Source organism: Accipiter gentilis, chromosome 7 (assembly GCF_929443795.1).
Source record: "Accipiter gentilis chromosome 7, bAccGen1.1, whole genome shotgun sequence".
Taxonomy (NCBI): domain Eukaryota; kingdom Metazoa; phylum Chordata; class Aves; order Accipitriformes; family Accipitridae; genus Astur; species Astur gentilis.
In genome coordinates, this window is record NC_064886.1 from 10,621,017 (window position 1) to 10,637,826 (window position 16,810).

Here is a 16,810-nt window from a genome sequence, read left to right on the forward strand (position 1 = left end):
CCCAGTAAACTTCCACTGTTCACATCTATTCAATTGACTACAGTAGGAGGGATTAAGGCACATGTATTTTTGTATTAACACAGTCAGTACAAACACCAACGACTTTCCTCTAGATGTACCCAAGCTCCCTTTCTGAGCACAGGCGCAGACAAGACAGGTAATAACTCGCAAGCCCAGAGGAAGCTGGTTGGTATTTTCCAGTTCAAACATGGGACAGGCAGTCCTCAACTGTGCTCCTGTGGAGGTGGACAGCAGCAATCATGCCTGTCACCACATCAGTGGAAGACACCAATAATTTATTGAAATAAATACAGGTAGCAAAACCAAACAGCCTCTGGGTTTAAACACTACACATACATTGAGTACAATTTCTCTACGCTCTTGGGAAAAGCATGGTGATACACTGACTTTTGGCTACATGAGCCTTTGCCAAGTCCGGAGCAGCCAGATATGTGCTGGAGATCAGAGGTGGAGGCTCCCAGCTTGTCACGCATTGGGCTTTGTTGTAGGAAGGAGTCTGGTTTCAGGAGGATTTCTTTGTTTGTAAGAGTGAATCCTTTTTTTTTTTTTTTTTTTTTAAAACCAAAAAAAGGTTAAACCCCAAGTCCATGCTGGCAAGCTGCAAGCTGAACAGGGGGCTCTGTTCAGATGAGGCCCTTCAGAAGTGAAGGCTGCTCTTGCAGAACAACCCCAGCAAACCCAGGACTGACCAGGGAAAGCGAACCTGGCTCTCCAGCCAGAGAGCCACCTTGTCCATGCCAGGGCCAGCTGGTCCCAGCCTCCAAACTGGCATCCGTGTGACCTTGGGACCCAGTGGGGACAGCAATGTGGACGCTTCACAAACCTCCTTCCTCTGCCAGGACCACCCCGGCTATGTCTGTCCTCAGCTGCCAGTTCTCCAGGGCACAGCCCTCTGCCAACAACTCCGGGGAGACTCTGGGAGCACAGAGGCCAGAGGATGGCAGTCAAGCAGGGAAATCCAGTCAACGATAACAAGGGGAGAGTCTTCAGCTCAGACCGGCCCTCGAAACTCATGTTTCCACTACTCGAATGAGAGGGAGCGGCTTGGGGCCTGTCAGCCTTTTGCTGCAAGAGAGAAAGGGTTGGTTCAGCCAGATGAACTGGATGGGATTTGGGGCGAAAACCTACAAGAGAAGGTCCTGCCCCAGCCCTGGTTGGTGATGTCTTCCCCCAAAACCGCCCACAGGAGGGAACCCTGCTCCCCTGTACTTCCCCAAAGGAGGGATGCAGGAGTGGAGACCTCTCTGCAGACAATAATACAACACCCTTCCAGAAGAGCATCCGTGCGTCCAGCATCTCCTGCCAGACTGCAGCTCCTGCTGCCCCAGGTAAGACGCGGACCTGCAGATCAAGCTGCTGAGCAGCCAGACAGGCTGGAGGGTACGTGCTCCCCTCGTACCTGCTCACATACTCTGACTTGGAGCGCGCTCTGGAGTTGTGGCCGCCCCGACTGACTTGCTTCTCAATCAAGTGCTCTATGCGGTCATGCATCTCCAGGTTCTGCAAAAGAAGCAGCCACGGTTAGCGATGGGCAGCTGGGTACACAGATCACTTGCCGAGGAATGCTCCAGTATAATCTCTTGCCATGGGTCAGCTTTTTCTTGAGGGAAATGAAATCCAGCCCTACATAGTTTGGGCTGAGGCCAATCATATGAAGTTCAACAAGGCCAAGTGCCAGGTCCTGCACTTCGGTCACAGCAACCCCACGTAGCGCTACAGGCTTGGGGAAGAGTGGATGGAAAGTTGCCTGGCAGAGAAAGACCTAGTTGGTCTTTCTGGTTTTCATGCTGGTTGACAGCCAGCTGGATATGAGCCAGCAGTGTGCCCAGGTGGCCAAGAAGGCCAACAGCATCCTGGCCTGTATCAGAAATAGTGTGGCTGGCAGGAGCAGGGAGGTGGTTGTTCCCCTGTACTCAGCACTGGGGAGGCGACACCTCGAGTACTGTGTTCAGTTTTGGGCCCCTCACTGCAGGAAAGACATTGAGTTGCTGGAGCGTGTCCAGAGAAGGGCAAGCAAGTTGGTTAGGGGCCTGGAGCATAACTCTTATGAGGAGCGGCTGAGGGAGCTGGGGCTGTTTAGTCTGGAGTAAAGTAGGCCAAGGGGAGACCTTATAGCTCTCTACAACTACCTGAAGGGGGGTTGTAGTGAGGTGGGTGTTGGTCTCTTCTGTCAGGTGGCTGGAAATAGGATGAGAGGAAATGGCCTCAAGTTGCAGCAAGGGAGATTTTGGCTAGATATTAGGAAAAATTTCTTTACTGAGGGGGTTGTCAGACATTGGAATAGGCTGCCCAGGGAAGTGGTTGAGTCACCATCCCTGGAGGTATTCAAAAAGTGAGTAGATGGGGTACTCCAGAACATGGTTTAGTGGGCATGGATGATGGTTGGACTCGATCTTGAAGGTCTTTTCCAACCTAAATGATTCTATGATTCTATAGGGACTGCTTGGCAAAGGAGAGCAAGGATGGTTTGTAAGACCTGCCGAACACCCAACAGGGAATCCCACCAGCATGCAATCTCTCTCACTGGATCTGTTTTCCACCTGGGTTCACAGCAGGCTGTGCTCACACACACTGTCCCAATGCAGAAATTAGCAAAATAAGTCACCAAGGAGGGAAGAAAACACTAGAAGTGCCAATGCAGGCTGTTTTTATCCAAAAAAAGGAGAGAGGGTTGACCCTTGTTATAATCCTAGAGGCTGGAATGCAATTTTAATTTCTGACACGCACACATTCAGCTGCAGCTTTGTAAGCAAAAAGGGTTTTGCTGCCAGAGAAATGTGCTTAATGGGATTATTTGGGACTCTGCTTGAGTTCACAGCTGTTCCAGCAACCCCAGCTGCACTGGAAACCGTCACACCAGCTTGGGGAACCAGCACAGCCCTCGGGGCTGTGGAGGGCACATTTTTCTATGCAAAGCAGGTGTTAGTGCCAGGGAAAAGCTTTGCTGCCAGCTGCTCTGCCCAGAGTGAAGCTCATTGCTGTGAGGGAGCCCAGCCATGACCCACAGGCATGCACAAACCAGTCACACAGGGAGGTTTCAACGAGAGGGTCTGAGCTTGGAGCAGACCCTGCGCACCCCCCAAAACAGCCCCGTTAAGACGCACCTCAGCCTCCAAGTAAGCGACTTTCTCCTTGAGCTCCTGGATCACAGCATCTTTGGCCTGAATCACTGTTTTGGAGTTCTGGAGCTATAAGAGAAAAGTTCACAGTGGCTGAAAATCCCTCTCGTGTACAGCTGGGCTTATTCTGCCTGTTAATACCCACAACATTAACTCCAACTGCATAAAAAACAATCAAAAAAAGCCTCAGATTAAGTCTGTGAATTAAGCCCCAGGTGAAGGAGCCTCTGCTCACACAGTTTGAGATTTAACTCTTTCATCAGGCCAAGCTGGGTGCACAGCACTCCTTTTACGCTCCTTTTATTACCCTCCCTGGGCCAGGGCAGCTTGCGCTGCAGCACTTTGGGCTGTCACCCTGGGGTCAGTCCCCACTGCAGGACAGGGCTCTGGGCTGCCTTTGAACTTGTGTCCCTTTGGTTTGCAAAGGGACTCAGCCCCACAAACCAGCAATTCTTTGCTTCCAAGCAGCTTAAGAGATATCTCCCCCCCCCTCCTCTTTTTTTTAAGTCCCCGCCAAGTCCTCCCAGGCTCCCCCTCACCTGTCCTCCCACCCCAGCCCCGCTCCTCTCACCTGCTCGATCATCTGGCGGACTTTGCGTTGCTGGCTTTTCAGCATGTCGTCCAGATGATGTATCTTCTCCCGTAGCATGGCCACCTCCTTCTCCAGCTGAGCAGACCTGGGAAAAGGAGAACAGACAAGAGTCCAGGAGCCATCGGAGGGCTTTCCAGAAAGGGAGCACCCACTCAGCTATGGCCAGAGCAGCTTTTTATCAGCAAGGTCTCCTCTACAGCCGCACAGATCTTGAAATATTTTGACTAGACAAGGAGAGACAGAGACAAAACCTATTCAAGCAGGAGCCACAAAGACTAGCAACCACAGACTGGAGGGACACAGGAACATCAGGAAGAGTCAGGCCACAAACAAGGCCTTCCAGAAACAAGCCATTGCCAATTAGCCCCTGGAGCACAAGGATACCAGCTGGGCAGAACGAATCCAACATTAGAGGGAGAATTGGCTGCTCTGAAGGCTCCCCAGGACCTGCCCCGAGCTCCGAGCCTGCAGCGAGACTGCTAGAGGTCTCTGGGCAGCCCAGCTCCGGATCTCTCGGAGCAAAGCAAAACTGCGGGAGGTATTTGGAGATTAGTCAGCTCTTGGGAGCAGGGTGCTGTTTTGCAAGCCAGAGAGCAAGCACACCCTTCGCAGGAATGTGCAGTCATGCCCCAGCGAGCTGACACCCCGACCCAGCGGCATGGGCTTGCTCTGGAGTTGGCAGCCAAGCCAGAGGCCAAGCCTCACCGGTCTTGTTCAGCGAGCTTGTCACCTTCCACGCTTCTCAGCCTCGCCAGCTCTGCTTCTCCTTCTTTCATCTTCAGCAGCAAACTCCGGTGTTCCTGCGGCAGAGTGAGAGGCTGAGTTACATGCACAGAAACAAGTCGCAACACATGCTCCTTGGCCTCTGCTGCACAGTGGGGAGCTACAAACACCCAGGGAGTCAGGCATGCTCAGCTCAGCCTCCCTGCTCAGTCTGTGGGTTGTTTTCACGAGCATTAAATTTACATGCGAGAGACAGACAGACAAGGGCAGCCGCAGAGATGACCGACAGCAGATGTCCCGCTCCTTTACCCCTAGGTTACAGGCAAGGCACCAATCCATCTCCTTCCCTGCTGTCGGGGCCAGGGAAGGCAGTCCCAGATCAGTTCATACTCATACTGCACTGTTAGATTTATGACTTTAATGTTATTATGAGCAGACCACAGCTGGAAAAAGAAAAAAAAAAAAAAAAATCAAGGCTGGAGTTGGTGCTAAGCCTCCTGGTTCTTCTCATGGGGGCATGTCTAGACTGTGCGCTCGTTTCCAGGATACCTGGAAGAGTTTGCACAGACCGACCAGATCTTCTAGACCTGAGAAATGCAAGTCTAAATCAGCAACAGTCAATTTTGAGCCATTCCCAGCAGCTGGCTTTGCCCAATGCTTTTGGGTTAAACCTGGCTGGGAAGTCTAAACCTTCTGTATGGTGGGTACCCTGCAGCTGGTCCAAGATGCTCTGTGGGGTCTGCACTGAACACTGCCAAACTCATCACCACCAGGCTTTCCCATTCCCCCCACTAGCAGAGTGGGACCAGGCAGCTACACTAATCCCATCAGTCCCACCATGGCTTCAGGGCCAGTACCTTCTCCATCCCTGCCAGGAGTCTCTGCAGCTCATCCACCTGCACCTCCTTCTCCATCACAGTCTTCTCTGCTCTTCGCAGGGCAGAGCTTGTCTGCTCTGCTTCCTCCTGGTACTGTGACACCGTCCTCTGCAAACAAGATGGAGATACCTTTACCCCCGACCCTCACATGCCTGGACACCAGAGCCGCTGGAGCTCTCTCCCAAGCATTGCTCTGAAACTGCACCAGTGCTCGGAGCCTTGGCAGGCAGATTTTGCTGAAGGCAGCCAGGCGTCTCAGCAAACAGCCCAACATGCTTCAGAGAAAAGAGCTTCTTCAGAAAGCTCCTCAGCTTCAAAGCACTTCAAAGGAGCGAGCACTTAAATGCTGTAGCAATAAAGGCTCCTCAAATGGAAGAGACATGTTCATTCTCAGCCACACGTGCTCTGGGGCTGTTTGCAGGCTCCTCTCAGGCCACTTGCCCAAGGAACTGACCTCGGCAGCCAGCTCCATGCCTGCACCACCAGCTCAGGAGCTGAGAGGGGACAAGGGTGTCCCTGTGGGTCCCCACGACAGCTGGAGAGCAGGCTCAGACAACAAGGCACACATCTGTGCAGTGCTGGCAGGATCAACAACTGCTGAAACACCCATCCCTGCCATCCCCAGGATCTCCATCTGGGCTCAGAGCCTGCAGTCAGCATCACAGCTGACCAAAGACCCCAAAATGCCACCAAACCACACAACTTCCTACACTCAAGGGCAGATGTCCTCAGGGCACTTGCCCCCGCTGTGGGCAGGTGGACGTCCCCATACTGGAGGAAGCAGTCACCACTCGAACCCACTTCCCCAGCAGACGCTGTCCCCCGTCCCGCTGCAGGGAACCCCCCAGGCTAGCCAGGACCAGTTTGGTCTGCGGGACAGGATGCGAGCAGGGACATCACCGCTGCCACCAGCGCATGGAGCTGCAGGGTGACGCGGTCAGGCCCAGCCCATCCGGGACATGAGCAGTCACTAGAAAATAAACCGAAGAGGATCATTAATCACCAGGGCTGAGGAAGGGAGGGAAGCGAATGCAGCAGCTTTGTCAGCACTGCTTGACAGGTGAGGAGACCCGTGTGATGGGTCCAGGTGCCTCCCAGTCAGCTTGCCCCTCTCTACAGCAAACAGCCCTGCAGGTGAAGAGGCTGAGCTCCAAGAGAGACCACAACGGCCAGCATGGCCACAGCAGCCCAGCACTATGGCTGGGAACGCCAGACTTGGTCTCTGCTCGACCCACTGGGACACCCTGGTGGTCCCCACTCCCCATGAAACACCCCTCTCCTACACCAAGCCTGGCTACGGTCAGAAAGGCTTGGCAGAGTTTGGGGGAACCACCTTCCAACATGGCTGATGCTTTTATTTTATGCGACTTTTAACTGGGAAAGCATTTTTATTTCAGACGACTCTGGGCAACCAAGGAGGCAGTTTGCTGGGGTTTGGCCGGGTCTGGACTCCCCGGTGTATTTTAACAGCACGCACCAAGCCCACTGCTCTGCAAGGAGAAGCCAGACACTTCCGGCAGCCCAAACTCACGTGCTCATGCAGCTCCTCAGACTTCCAAAAAGAAAAAAATAGCAAAATAAAATAAAAATCACACTTTTCCAGCAGAGAAGTGCGCAGCGTAGTCACCTCAAAGGTTTTCCTTTCCAACTGATGGCGCTTTTCAACCTCCTGCAGCTTCGTGAACAGCCTCTTTGCCGTCTGTCGGATCTTTTCCACGTCTTCACTTGAGCAGTCCTCCTCCTGTGGAGACAGTAACAGGTCAGGATGAGCAGTCGGGAGGTATCAAAGGAGCCCTCCATCCCAATGCGGGCAGCACTGTTGGTGACAAAGCCTGGTAACATCACTTCTCAGCTTGAAAAAAAAAACGAAAGGCGCTCCTGTCCTCACCTCCCACACTTGGGTGACAGCTTCCAGCCCTCAAGATAACAGGCACAGTATCCTTTGTTTGGCTTCCAAGCCCTGTTTGCAGGATGCCATCCTGATCGGCGCTTGGACAACCCAAAACCCCGCAATGCAAACCAGGTCCACAGCAACCCAGCCTGAAACACCAGCCCAGAGCATCTGCCCCAGCCAGGAGAAAGACGAAGAGCTGGAGAAATATTTACCAGCTTAAGGTTCCTGTTATCCCTTCCGCTAAAAACCTCTCATGTGCAGAGGTTTAAAAACCTATTATGCACACTTTTATTGCTCTAAGAGAGCTGCACTCCATTTCTGATCTGACCCTGACAAAAAGACTAGAGTTTGCCACGGGAGTGCCTGATCATGTGCTGAACAGGTGCAAAATTACCTGCTGGGAGGAAGACTGCAAACTAAAACCAGTATTTCTTTCCATAGTGCTGAAATCCCCCTCTTTAGCTCCATACCTGATCCTCCCAGGAATCAGCATGGAGCATCTCCGGGTACAGCCAGCTCCCGTTTTGCTTTTCTAGCACAACCTACGTAAGCAAAGGACAGACGGACAGGGATGTAACGCCAGATGGCACAGCTGCTTGCACGAGAACACAGTCACATGCAGACAGCTAGCTCTAGGGCACCACAGCAACTTAAGACCGAGGGGTTTTTTTGCAAACGAACATGCAATAGAGCCTTTGGCCAGCCAATGCATTTTGCTTACTGACTCCTCGTTATGTGCTTGCATGGGTTTCAAATTTTGCCTGTAAATGGTGCCAACGTGGCTTTTGTTCGTCACAAGTACCTCAATCTTTAAGGCCCCTTCTATCATTTTCCGGACCCAAAGATGACATCTTTTTAATAAGTCAATGTCATTTAATGCCCAAGAAATGCTCCCGTTACCTGTGCATGCTGTTTATCTCCTTGTCTGTTCTCAAGTTTACTACTTAAGTCTTCCCGCAGCTTCTTCAAAGAACTTCTAGCCTGGCAAAGGCAAGTCAATTTAGCTTGATCTGCATGGACAGTATCACTCAGCCTAACAGAAATCAAACGAAGGCACGGCGGCTGCTACAATGCCCTGCGCCGATACGCAATCGATGGCTTCTCTTCCAGCCTGACCCTCTGGTTTTACTACAGCCCTGCCTGCAAGCAGCCCCATCTCTGGCAGATACGATCCTTGCGAGGCAGCTGTCCCACACAATCATGGGAAGAAATAAAATAAAAATAAAAAGCAACAACCTGGAGACACTACTCATTTTTCATGCATTAGTCATTGACTTCACCTTTGAAGTGCCAAGAAGACCCTTGCTGTTCCCCAGCTCTCTCTTTGCCACACTGCAGGACGCCGACAAGTACAGTCTTGACTTGCAGCTACTCGAATTAGTCAGAGCAAGTGAGCCAGAGGAATGATTTACAGGCTTTTACAGCAAACGCTGCCCCAACGCTTGTCAAAGAAAAGCTCTCTCAAAGCATTAACAGCGTGGCTTCATCCCTACCCCTAGATTTTAGATGCCCAAGGCGCTCAGGTGAAGCAGTTTGCTGGAAACCGGGCAGTGGCAGGACAAGGCGAGAGCACGATGTGCAGCTCTCAGGTCAGCAATCAAGCCCTTAACCTGGGGACAGCACTCTGTGACTTTGATCCAGCTGGATCAAGACATCCCCAGGTTTTTTACACCACGATCTAGTGCAGGGCACTTCTCTTGGATGCGGACAGACTGGTACTGCCACCGTGACTTACTGGTTTAGCTTATTCTCTGGTTTTCACATGCAGGATTAAGTTGTACTGCACAGTTATGCTGCTTCAGCTATTCTGACAGGGCTACGTACAGCCTTTGCAGCCAGACAAGGTCTAAGTCCTGCTCTACTATTGCTAAGAGGTCCTTTGAAAACCCAGCTCCTGTTTCCACTCGAGCTGTGGGGAGCTATGGGAAAGCTCAGATCAGAAGAGCTGAAGTCGAAGCCCCAGGAGTGGGAAGGATCATGAACAAAAACTGCAGGATCCAGGTGGCTGTGAGATAAGGTTTGGGTGAGCAACACCCCCGGAGCACTGCAGCCTTGGGCAGGCAGGAGCCAGGCAGGTCTGGGTTGCAGGCAGGAGGCAGTGGGAACAGGCTGTTTTCTTTCAGGGGGAGAAACACGTGTTTTGGCAGAGGAGTCAGAAGGATGATGTAAAAGATCTGGAGGCCGCCCTACCAGATCTGCCCCTCGCTGCTCCCTGGGGCCAGCACCCAGCACAGAAACTTGCCCATGAGAGCACACCCAAATTCCCCCTCCTCCCTGTTTCTCTCTCTCTCTTTTTTTTTTTTTTTTTTTTTTTTTTTTTTAAGGCCAAGCTGCCCAGGCCAGAACATGCATGCACCATTTCCGTGCCTTGCAACCAGCTCTCCAGAAATAACATACCCACCAGGAGCAGAGGAAAGGGTTAATCTTCTGAAAGCCTCATCATCCAGTTTACTTTGGGAGATGAGACATACCAAAGAAACTGCCTTTTAACAAGAGGCTCTGGTTGTGCCGCACCCAGGCATGCAGGGGACAGCCTTGGGGGAAAGTCATCACGCAATTCTCTTCAAATTCAGTCCATATAGCAGAGCAATTAGTCAGGCTGAATTAATTTATGGCGCTTGATTAGACTACTGCCCTGTACAGGCAAGTCAACAAACTGGAGAGTTCAGCTCTGCTGCCAGTTTGCCAGAGTGGTTGGGGCTCAGCCGGGGCTTGAGTGCCGCAGCTGGCGCAGGCATCGCCGCCCGCTCGCATGAAACCCTGCGGGACGTTCCTGGGGGAAGCAGAGCACCCCGGACCCTCACCGCAAGCCCCCACGGGTTCAGACAGCAGCACGCAAGCCAGAGCCCCTCACAGATGTTAACTACCTCTTGAATGTAACGAACTTCACTTTTCAGCTGGTTGACGTGCTCCTCGTGGTTCATGCTGCCCTCGGCCCGTGCCTTGAGATAAACCTGTCCAGGAGAGATGGAGGCAGCAGGTCAGACCGTCCCAACTCTGGCCAGCCCAGTAATGCCAGCAGCAAGCTCAGCTCCACAGGGATCAGGACACTGGATCCCACTGCTTCCCAAGACACGTTGTGCACGGGTTTCCCCTTTGCAGTGAACCTTCCCTGGCATTTTTTGAAGCTGCTCCTCCTCCTGTGTAAGCCTCACCCCATAGAGCCACCGCAGCTGCCCCGGGTTCTTGCTGCATCCCCCCAAAGCCAGGGAAGCCCACCAAGCTGGTGCTGCCAGCCAGCAGCACTGCACCAGTCCTGCCCGCACAGTCAAGAGCTACACTGGGGAGATTTTTGCTGGTGTAGCTTCAGACAAAACCTTTTTTCCAACCCCAGTTATTCAACAAGATCGCTTTGCAACAAAGCCAGGGACCGTACCTTGATGATCTCCTCATCGCCATCATTGGATTTGATGCATTCAGAGGCCAGGGAGTGACTGTTGCTGGATCTGTTGGCCACCATGGCAAAGGCTTTTCCCACCGGCTGCAAGAGACAGAAGCAGCAGGGCTTTCAGAGAGGCGAGACTGGCTGGAACGGTTTGCGCAGCTCCAGTCAAATGAGCATCATGCACTTTCACAGAGGAACGCGGCACCGAGCATGACCTTGGGAAACGGCACCAAAACGTTTAACAGACCAGTAGTTGAGTTTTCTAGCTGATGAAGCGTAAACCAACTGATCCTCCACCAAATGCCCATTCCCTCCACCCTAAGTTAACTCACAAAGTTGTATTTTCAACTCCAAACCGAGCCACAGGGGATACCCACCTTCTGCTTCACTTGCTCGCGCCTGTCACCCGGGAGGTCATTCGGCAGAGTCAGCCGCAGCACCTTCACACTCTCCTAAAACAAGAGGTGGGTTTTAGTTTTATAACTCCCTGAAAGTCTTTTTACATCCAGCTCTGGTGCAAGTTGAAAGCCAGGTTAGCATGGCTGCAGATGCACGGACAAGCTGCCTCCCCCCTCAGTTTGAGCTGCAGCCTGTGAAGTAACGCTGGGATTAAAATGAGTAATAGTGAGCGCACGGTAACTACATTTATCAAACCCATCAGGGCTTGGAGGAGCCGTGGCCCAGCCAAGGCTGAGGTAATGCAGATGGGCAGGAGAAATGATTGCCGGGCTTGTTTTCGTGCATGCCCTCCTCTGCCAGGAGTCACGGATGTCATCTGTCACTGCAGCTGGCTATGGCGGGGCCGATGCATGGCATTCAGTAGCAGCCCCGGAGAAGAATGAAAGCAGCCATTCCCAGTTCGTGTGCCGGGACCTTGCCAGATTCATCCTTCTCCCTGCCCTACCGCAACAGCTACACGCCCTCACAGCTCTGCCCGTCCTCTGCTGGCACAGCCCTGGCTGAGCGGAGCCCATTTTGGCAGCAGCCAGCAAGACCAGCAGCAGAGCGCTCCCCAGCTCATGGCCACGAACATCCACAGAAGCCTTCACCACTTAACTCCTCACCCAAAGCCCTCCTACCAGTGACACCCACTGAAGAGGCATTTCAGCTACGTCCAGCACCATGCAAAGCTCAGCAAGCTTTCAAGGAGTTGCCCGGAGTGCATAAAGAGCCCTAAGGCAGTGCATGGACACCCAAAACGCTCCATGGGGTTGCCCGCTCCCCATCCTCAGCTCAACACCGGCACCGTGCACCCACAGCACTGTACAACCCCTGTGTACAACCCCCCTTTCCCAGACAGACCTCACCGGCACCCAGGCAGCTGTCACTCATGGTCCTTATTAAACGCGACCCTGAAAGCAAGAGCTGCTCGGTGTGTGACAGCCACGGCAGTGGGCTCTTGGGCAGCAGCACAGCGGAGCCAGGGTAGGTGCCCGCGCAGCACCAGGCACCCGCCCCTTGCCACACCCCAGACACATCAGCCTCCTGCTCTCCAAAAGCAACATCAAGGTATTTCTGCCTCCCCGCTTCCAAGCACTCCCCTCGCTATCCAGGTCTTGACAAGCCATCTGTTTGTTTCCAAAATATTTTGTATATGCAGCTCACACAAACTCTGTCACCCTGGGAAATGAGGAGCCCTCCTACGGATCTCAAACACGTGGCCAGACCCCTTTGTTCCTCTGTTAAGACAATTATCTAACAGAAACTTCACTTGGGCTCTGCTAGCACTCAGCAGCACAGATTATTTAACCAGATACTTGTCTGCAACTTTTACTCCAGGGAATGTTTTCCTTGGCAAGACCCAAGAAGTTGGAAACTTCGGTCAGAAAAACTTCAGAGCAGCCGGATGTAGTGTGCTCCATGGTTTTGCGACGATGCAAGAAGCACTCAGGGTTTTACAGCAGGGAAAATGGCTCATGGCAGTGCCTGCATGCAAAGCATCACTCATCATCTTTGTGCTGCCTAAAGCAAACAGGACACAGGGAAAGGCCGGGGGTCAGAGCACGGAGCAGCCTGCTCTTGCACAGGCAGCCGACAGCAGGGCAGGAGCTTTGGCACAATGCGAGCCCAGCAGAGCCGCCAGCAGCACATCAGTCCCTTCACGCGTCCTTACTCGCAGCTTTGTTTACAAGCTTTGGGATCTCGCATTTGCCATCCCCGTCCCATCAAGTCCAGGTGAGGGCATGAGGCTGCCAAAGAAATCGCTTGCCTGGGGAAGATTTGCTGCGATAAGAAACAAGCACCAGCCTATTTCCAGCCCTGCAGCCAAAACTACCTGGAGTTGGCATGTGGGTTCTTTCTGTCCCAGTAGATCCCCCAAAAAACCTGCTCCTGGATAAACCCACCATCAAGCCGACACAAACCAGCTGTGGCAGGAAGCAAAGAGCAGCCGGTGCCTTCCCACCCAGCACCGGCGCTACCAAACCTCAGGTCAAACAACCAGGAAACCACCCATGCAAACGCCGGGGGGGGGAAGACTCCGTCGTCTCCATCCTCCTCTGCACTGGGGAAGCATGGGGGAGGCAGAGGGATGGTGAGACACAAGATGGACATTTGAGCAATGCTCTCTGGACCACCAGGGGAGACAACCAGCTTTTTTGGTACAGGTATGCTTTTAAGGAGGCTGAGGCAGGTGCAGGAGGCGGAAGCCACAGCCAGGTTAAAGCAAACCCCTCCCTGCCCAGCTTGTTTGTCTGCAGCAGCCTCGGCTGCAGTGAGCTGTGCTTGATCGGGACTGGGCGGACGGAGGAGAGGATAGGAGGCACTTAATTTGGCTCTCATCTTGTGCACCACCGGTATGCCAATCCCTGGTGATGCTCTCGCATGGTTACTTTTGGGCTTTGCTCTTACTGTCCCGCAGCCAAAGTTTTCATCAGCTTCTTGCCAATGCCAGGGCTGTTTCCGGGGGAAGCGGCTCCTCTGATGCAAAGCCGGAGCAACCCAGAGGGACGTCACAACCAGCACACGCTGGCCTCCCTCTCCAAGGTGCCAAATTCAGCTGGGGCAGGAAAAGCAGAGCCATGGGGACCCCCCTACCCTGTTTCTTTACCTCCTGGCTGGCATTAAATCTGTTCTGCCTCCTGTTTACAGCTCTGGAGTGGAGGGGGCAGTGGGTTTCAGGCCCCCTCCCTTATTTTCTGGGGAAGGCAGGAGGGTTTTGCAACGTGGCCAGTGCTGGGAAGATGGAGTGCCTCGCACTTGCCTCCCGCTTGGAAAAAACCCACCTTGTAAAGAAAACGCTTCCTTAACACCCCAACCGGGCACCCCAAGAGTTACTCCAACCTGGCAGTGTTTACGGCTTTTACTACCAGCCTTGGGAATTAACCGCGATCGGGAGAGCTTGGCCAGCTTTGGGTGATGGCTGCAGCAAAGCACAAGCAGTTGGAGGCTTTTCGGCAGGATGGCCGTGCTCCCGTCCAGCACCTTTTGAAGAGGCGTTCCCAAAATCCCAGCAGCCCTTTGGGTCCAACCACCCAGCAAGAGCTGGGTCCCCTGGAATTGAGGGCAAGTAGTATTGGCTAGGATAACTAGGGACCAGCTCTTAGGGATGCCGAAGCTGATTTTAAGTCTTTTGGTCTATTTTGCGTCATCCAGCCCAAAAAAAACCCACTGGGGAAAAGCTTGGCTGCAGGGAGAGGTACTGATTCCACTCCTGGGGAAGAGGGAACCACGCAAATCCCAACCTCATCCCAGGCAGAGGAGAGGCGGCACCATTGGAGGACCCACAGCCGGTGATCCCGACGCCGGCATTTTGCAACCATGGGGGAGGCACTCCGTCTGTCCCGACTGTTAAATAAGAACAGGCCTGACCTGACCCAGAGGGTATTGCCAAGGATCAGCAGCAAACAGCTCTGGTGTTTGGAGATCGCCAGTGTTACAGAGGCGCTTATCACCGTAATAACCCATTAACCAAACGAGCCCAAGTCTGCAATCGCTCCTTATAAGGCCGGGAAAGCTGTGGAGAATTAGGACTCTCCTGAGGAGACTCAGAGCTGAGTCACCCAGCAGGGCTCAGGCCGTGGAGCCGGGCAGCCGCTGGCACGGAGGAAGGTGGCCGAGCACCAGCACGGTTCTTCTGCCACTGCCGGTGCCTTTGGGGGAGCCCTCTGGTTGCCCAAACCTGAGCAAAAAGCCGACTCGCCAAGTACCGCCGCCGGCTTTGCCCCCTTCGCAGGGAAATCGGGGCACCGCGCCGGCGCAGGGCCGGCTTTGCGGTGCTGCCAGCCCCACCCAGGGCCCATCCCCGCGACGATGGCCTGGCTGCTGACGGCGATGAGGAGAACTCAACGATAAGGAAGGGAAAAATGCAAGGCCCTGCTGTAACCGAGGGAGGAAAGTGCCAAAACAGACTCGCTGCTGGCTGCTCCCACCGCCGCGGCCACCAGGAGCTGCTCGAAGGGTGCATTACCCCCAAAACCCACATCATTCTGGGACAGCTCAACAGCTGCGTGGGACTGCGTGCCAGCCAGGATTCCCAGGAGTCCCCCGTAAGCGGGACAGAGGACGGCGGGACCCCAACGCCGACAGCGGGGTGCCCCTCAGTGCACTCTGCCAACCTCGTCCGCCCCAGCGGGGTTCACCTGAATGCCCGTGGACCGGCCCAGCAACGGTCCCGGGAATGGGATGGCTGCGGACCCTGGCAACTGGGAGCCCCCCAAGCCCTCCGGGGCAGAGAGGGGCCGCAGGGTCCCCACAGACCCTCGAACCTCCCCACGGCTGCCGGGCGAGCCCGGGCACAGGCTGGGGCAGCGATACCCGGGTGGTGGGTGAGCACAGCCCCACTCCACCAACGACGCTTCCCGGGATCCCCCCCCACCCCTGCCCCAACGGAGCACCCCCGCGGGCAGCAGCTACCCCCCAGAAGCATCGGGAGAAGGAAAGGGGCGGCTCCCGTCGACCCGGGCATGGGGGGGGTCAGAGGGGCCCCGGGGGGGCTCACCGGGCTCTCGCCGTGGGGCCGCACGTCCAGCACCGCGCACCAGCCCTTCAACCCGTTCATGGCCCCGTCGCGACTGGCAGGACGCGGCGCCACCGCCCCTTCTATATGGCCACGCCCCCGCCCGCGGGGGGGGGGGCGGGCACGCCCACCGACACGCCCACTCTCTATGTCCACGCCCTCTCTACTTTAACCACGCCCGCCCAGTTTGACCACGCCCGCGGCGTGCCGCGCCGTGCCCAGGCAGCGTGAGCCGTGCCAAAGCCGTACCAAAGCCGTAACAAGCCCTGCCGAGCCCCACCCGAGCTCTGCCGAACCCTCGCCAAACCAAGCCAGGGCCTGCCCAGCAGCGTCGAGCGGTGGGATGCCGCGCCGAGCCTTGCCAAACCAGGCTGCGGTGCCCCAAACCGTGCTAGGGATGGTCCCCCCGCACCTGGGGAACGTTTAGCCCCGGGGTGCCGGCCCAGCCCGGCGGGAGGTGCCGGGGGTGCCCCTACGCAGAGCTGCGGCGCCACCGGCCGCACACCGGGGTCAAGCCCGGTGGGTGCTGTAGGCCCCTCGCCCGTGCCGGGGGTCGGGGAACCAGGCCACTACCGGGGCGGGTGTCTCTGTGCCACGCCGGGTGGCCTGGGCGTGCCGGCTGCCTCCTCTCTGCCGGGCGGGCGCTAATTGCCACATACCGTTGCGATGAGCTCAGCCGGCCGCCGGCCACCGGCCCCAGACCCGCCGGCCGGGGACACGCTCCAGCCCCATGCAGTCACCGGGGCCACGCTCCAGCCCCAGGGTGGGGACACCCAGGCCCTGGGGGGGTTTGAGGCAGCAGGATTTTCTGCAGGCTGGAGGACGTTGCTCCCTCCGGGCTGCCTGCTGGTGCCAAAGCTGGGGACCGGCAAACTTTGGTCATGCTCGGCTGTGGGAGCCGGCCCCTCCTCCCCTGGGCACCCGACGGCCCCCAAGCCCCCCACCAACCGCTGCAGCGCCTGCAGGAGAAACCGAGGCGCAGCCGGGCCCCTGCCACCTCGTCAGGCCAAGCAGCCGCTGGGGAAACCGAGGCACAGGGTGGGGATGGTGGTTGACCTCGGCTCTGACACGCGTGTCCGGGAGGAGCTGAGGGCAGAACTGGTTGTGCTGGCCCGGTTTAGCCACAACGGGGACGCTGTGGGTGCAGGGCCATGTGCCGGGCACGCTGAGCCAGCCACAGCCCTGGGTGGTGGTGACGCAGAGACGTGGCCAGTAGTGACCAGAGAGGGGAGAGGGTGTCC

At 55.4% G+C, this 16,810-nt stretch overlaps 1 protein-coding gene across 3 annotated transcripts; it reads right to left on the reverse strand.

Moving 5' to 3' along the window:
• Window positions 1-52: 52 nt before the first annotated feature.
• TUFT1 (tuftelin 1) lies at window positions 53-15,644 on the reverse strand. 3 transcript variants are annotated; one of them, XM_049806187.1, is made up of 13 exons: window positions 15,552-15,644; window positions 10,990-11,064; window positions 10,604-10,708; window positions 10,095-10,181; window positions 8,128-8,208; window positions 7,698-7,769; window positions 6,961-7,074; window positions 5,313-5,441; window positions 4,438-4,532; window positions 3,712-3,817; window positions 3,126-3,209; window positions 1,421-1,521; window positions 53-1,086 (listed from the first exon to the last, which is right to left on the reverse strand). In XM_049806187.1, exons 1-13 carry the CDS (start codon window positions 15,609-15,611, stop codon window positions 1,032-1,034), a joined length of 1,164 nt encoding a protein of 387 aa, XP_049662144.1. In that variant the 5' UTR covers window positions 15,612-15,644; the 3' UTR covers window positions 53-1,031. The 3 variants fall into 3 exon arrangements, with proteins under 3 accessions (XP_049662144.1, XP_049662143.1, XP_049662145.1); XM_049806186.1 differs by having other exon boundaries at window positions 10,032-10,181; XM_049806188.1 differs by lacking the exon at window positions 8,128-8,208.
• Between the last annotated feature and the right edge of the window lie 1,166 nt (window positions 15,645-16,810).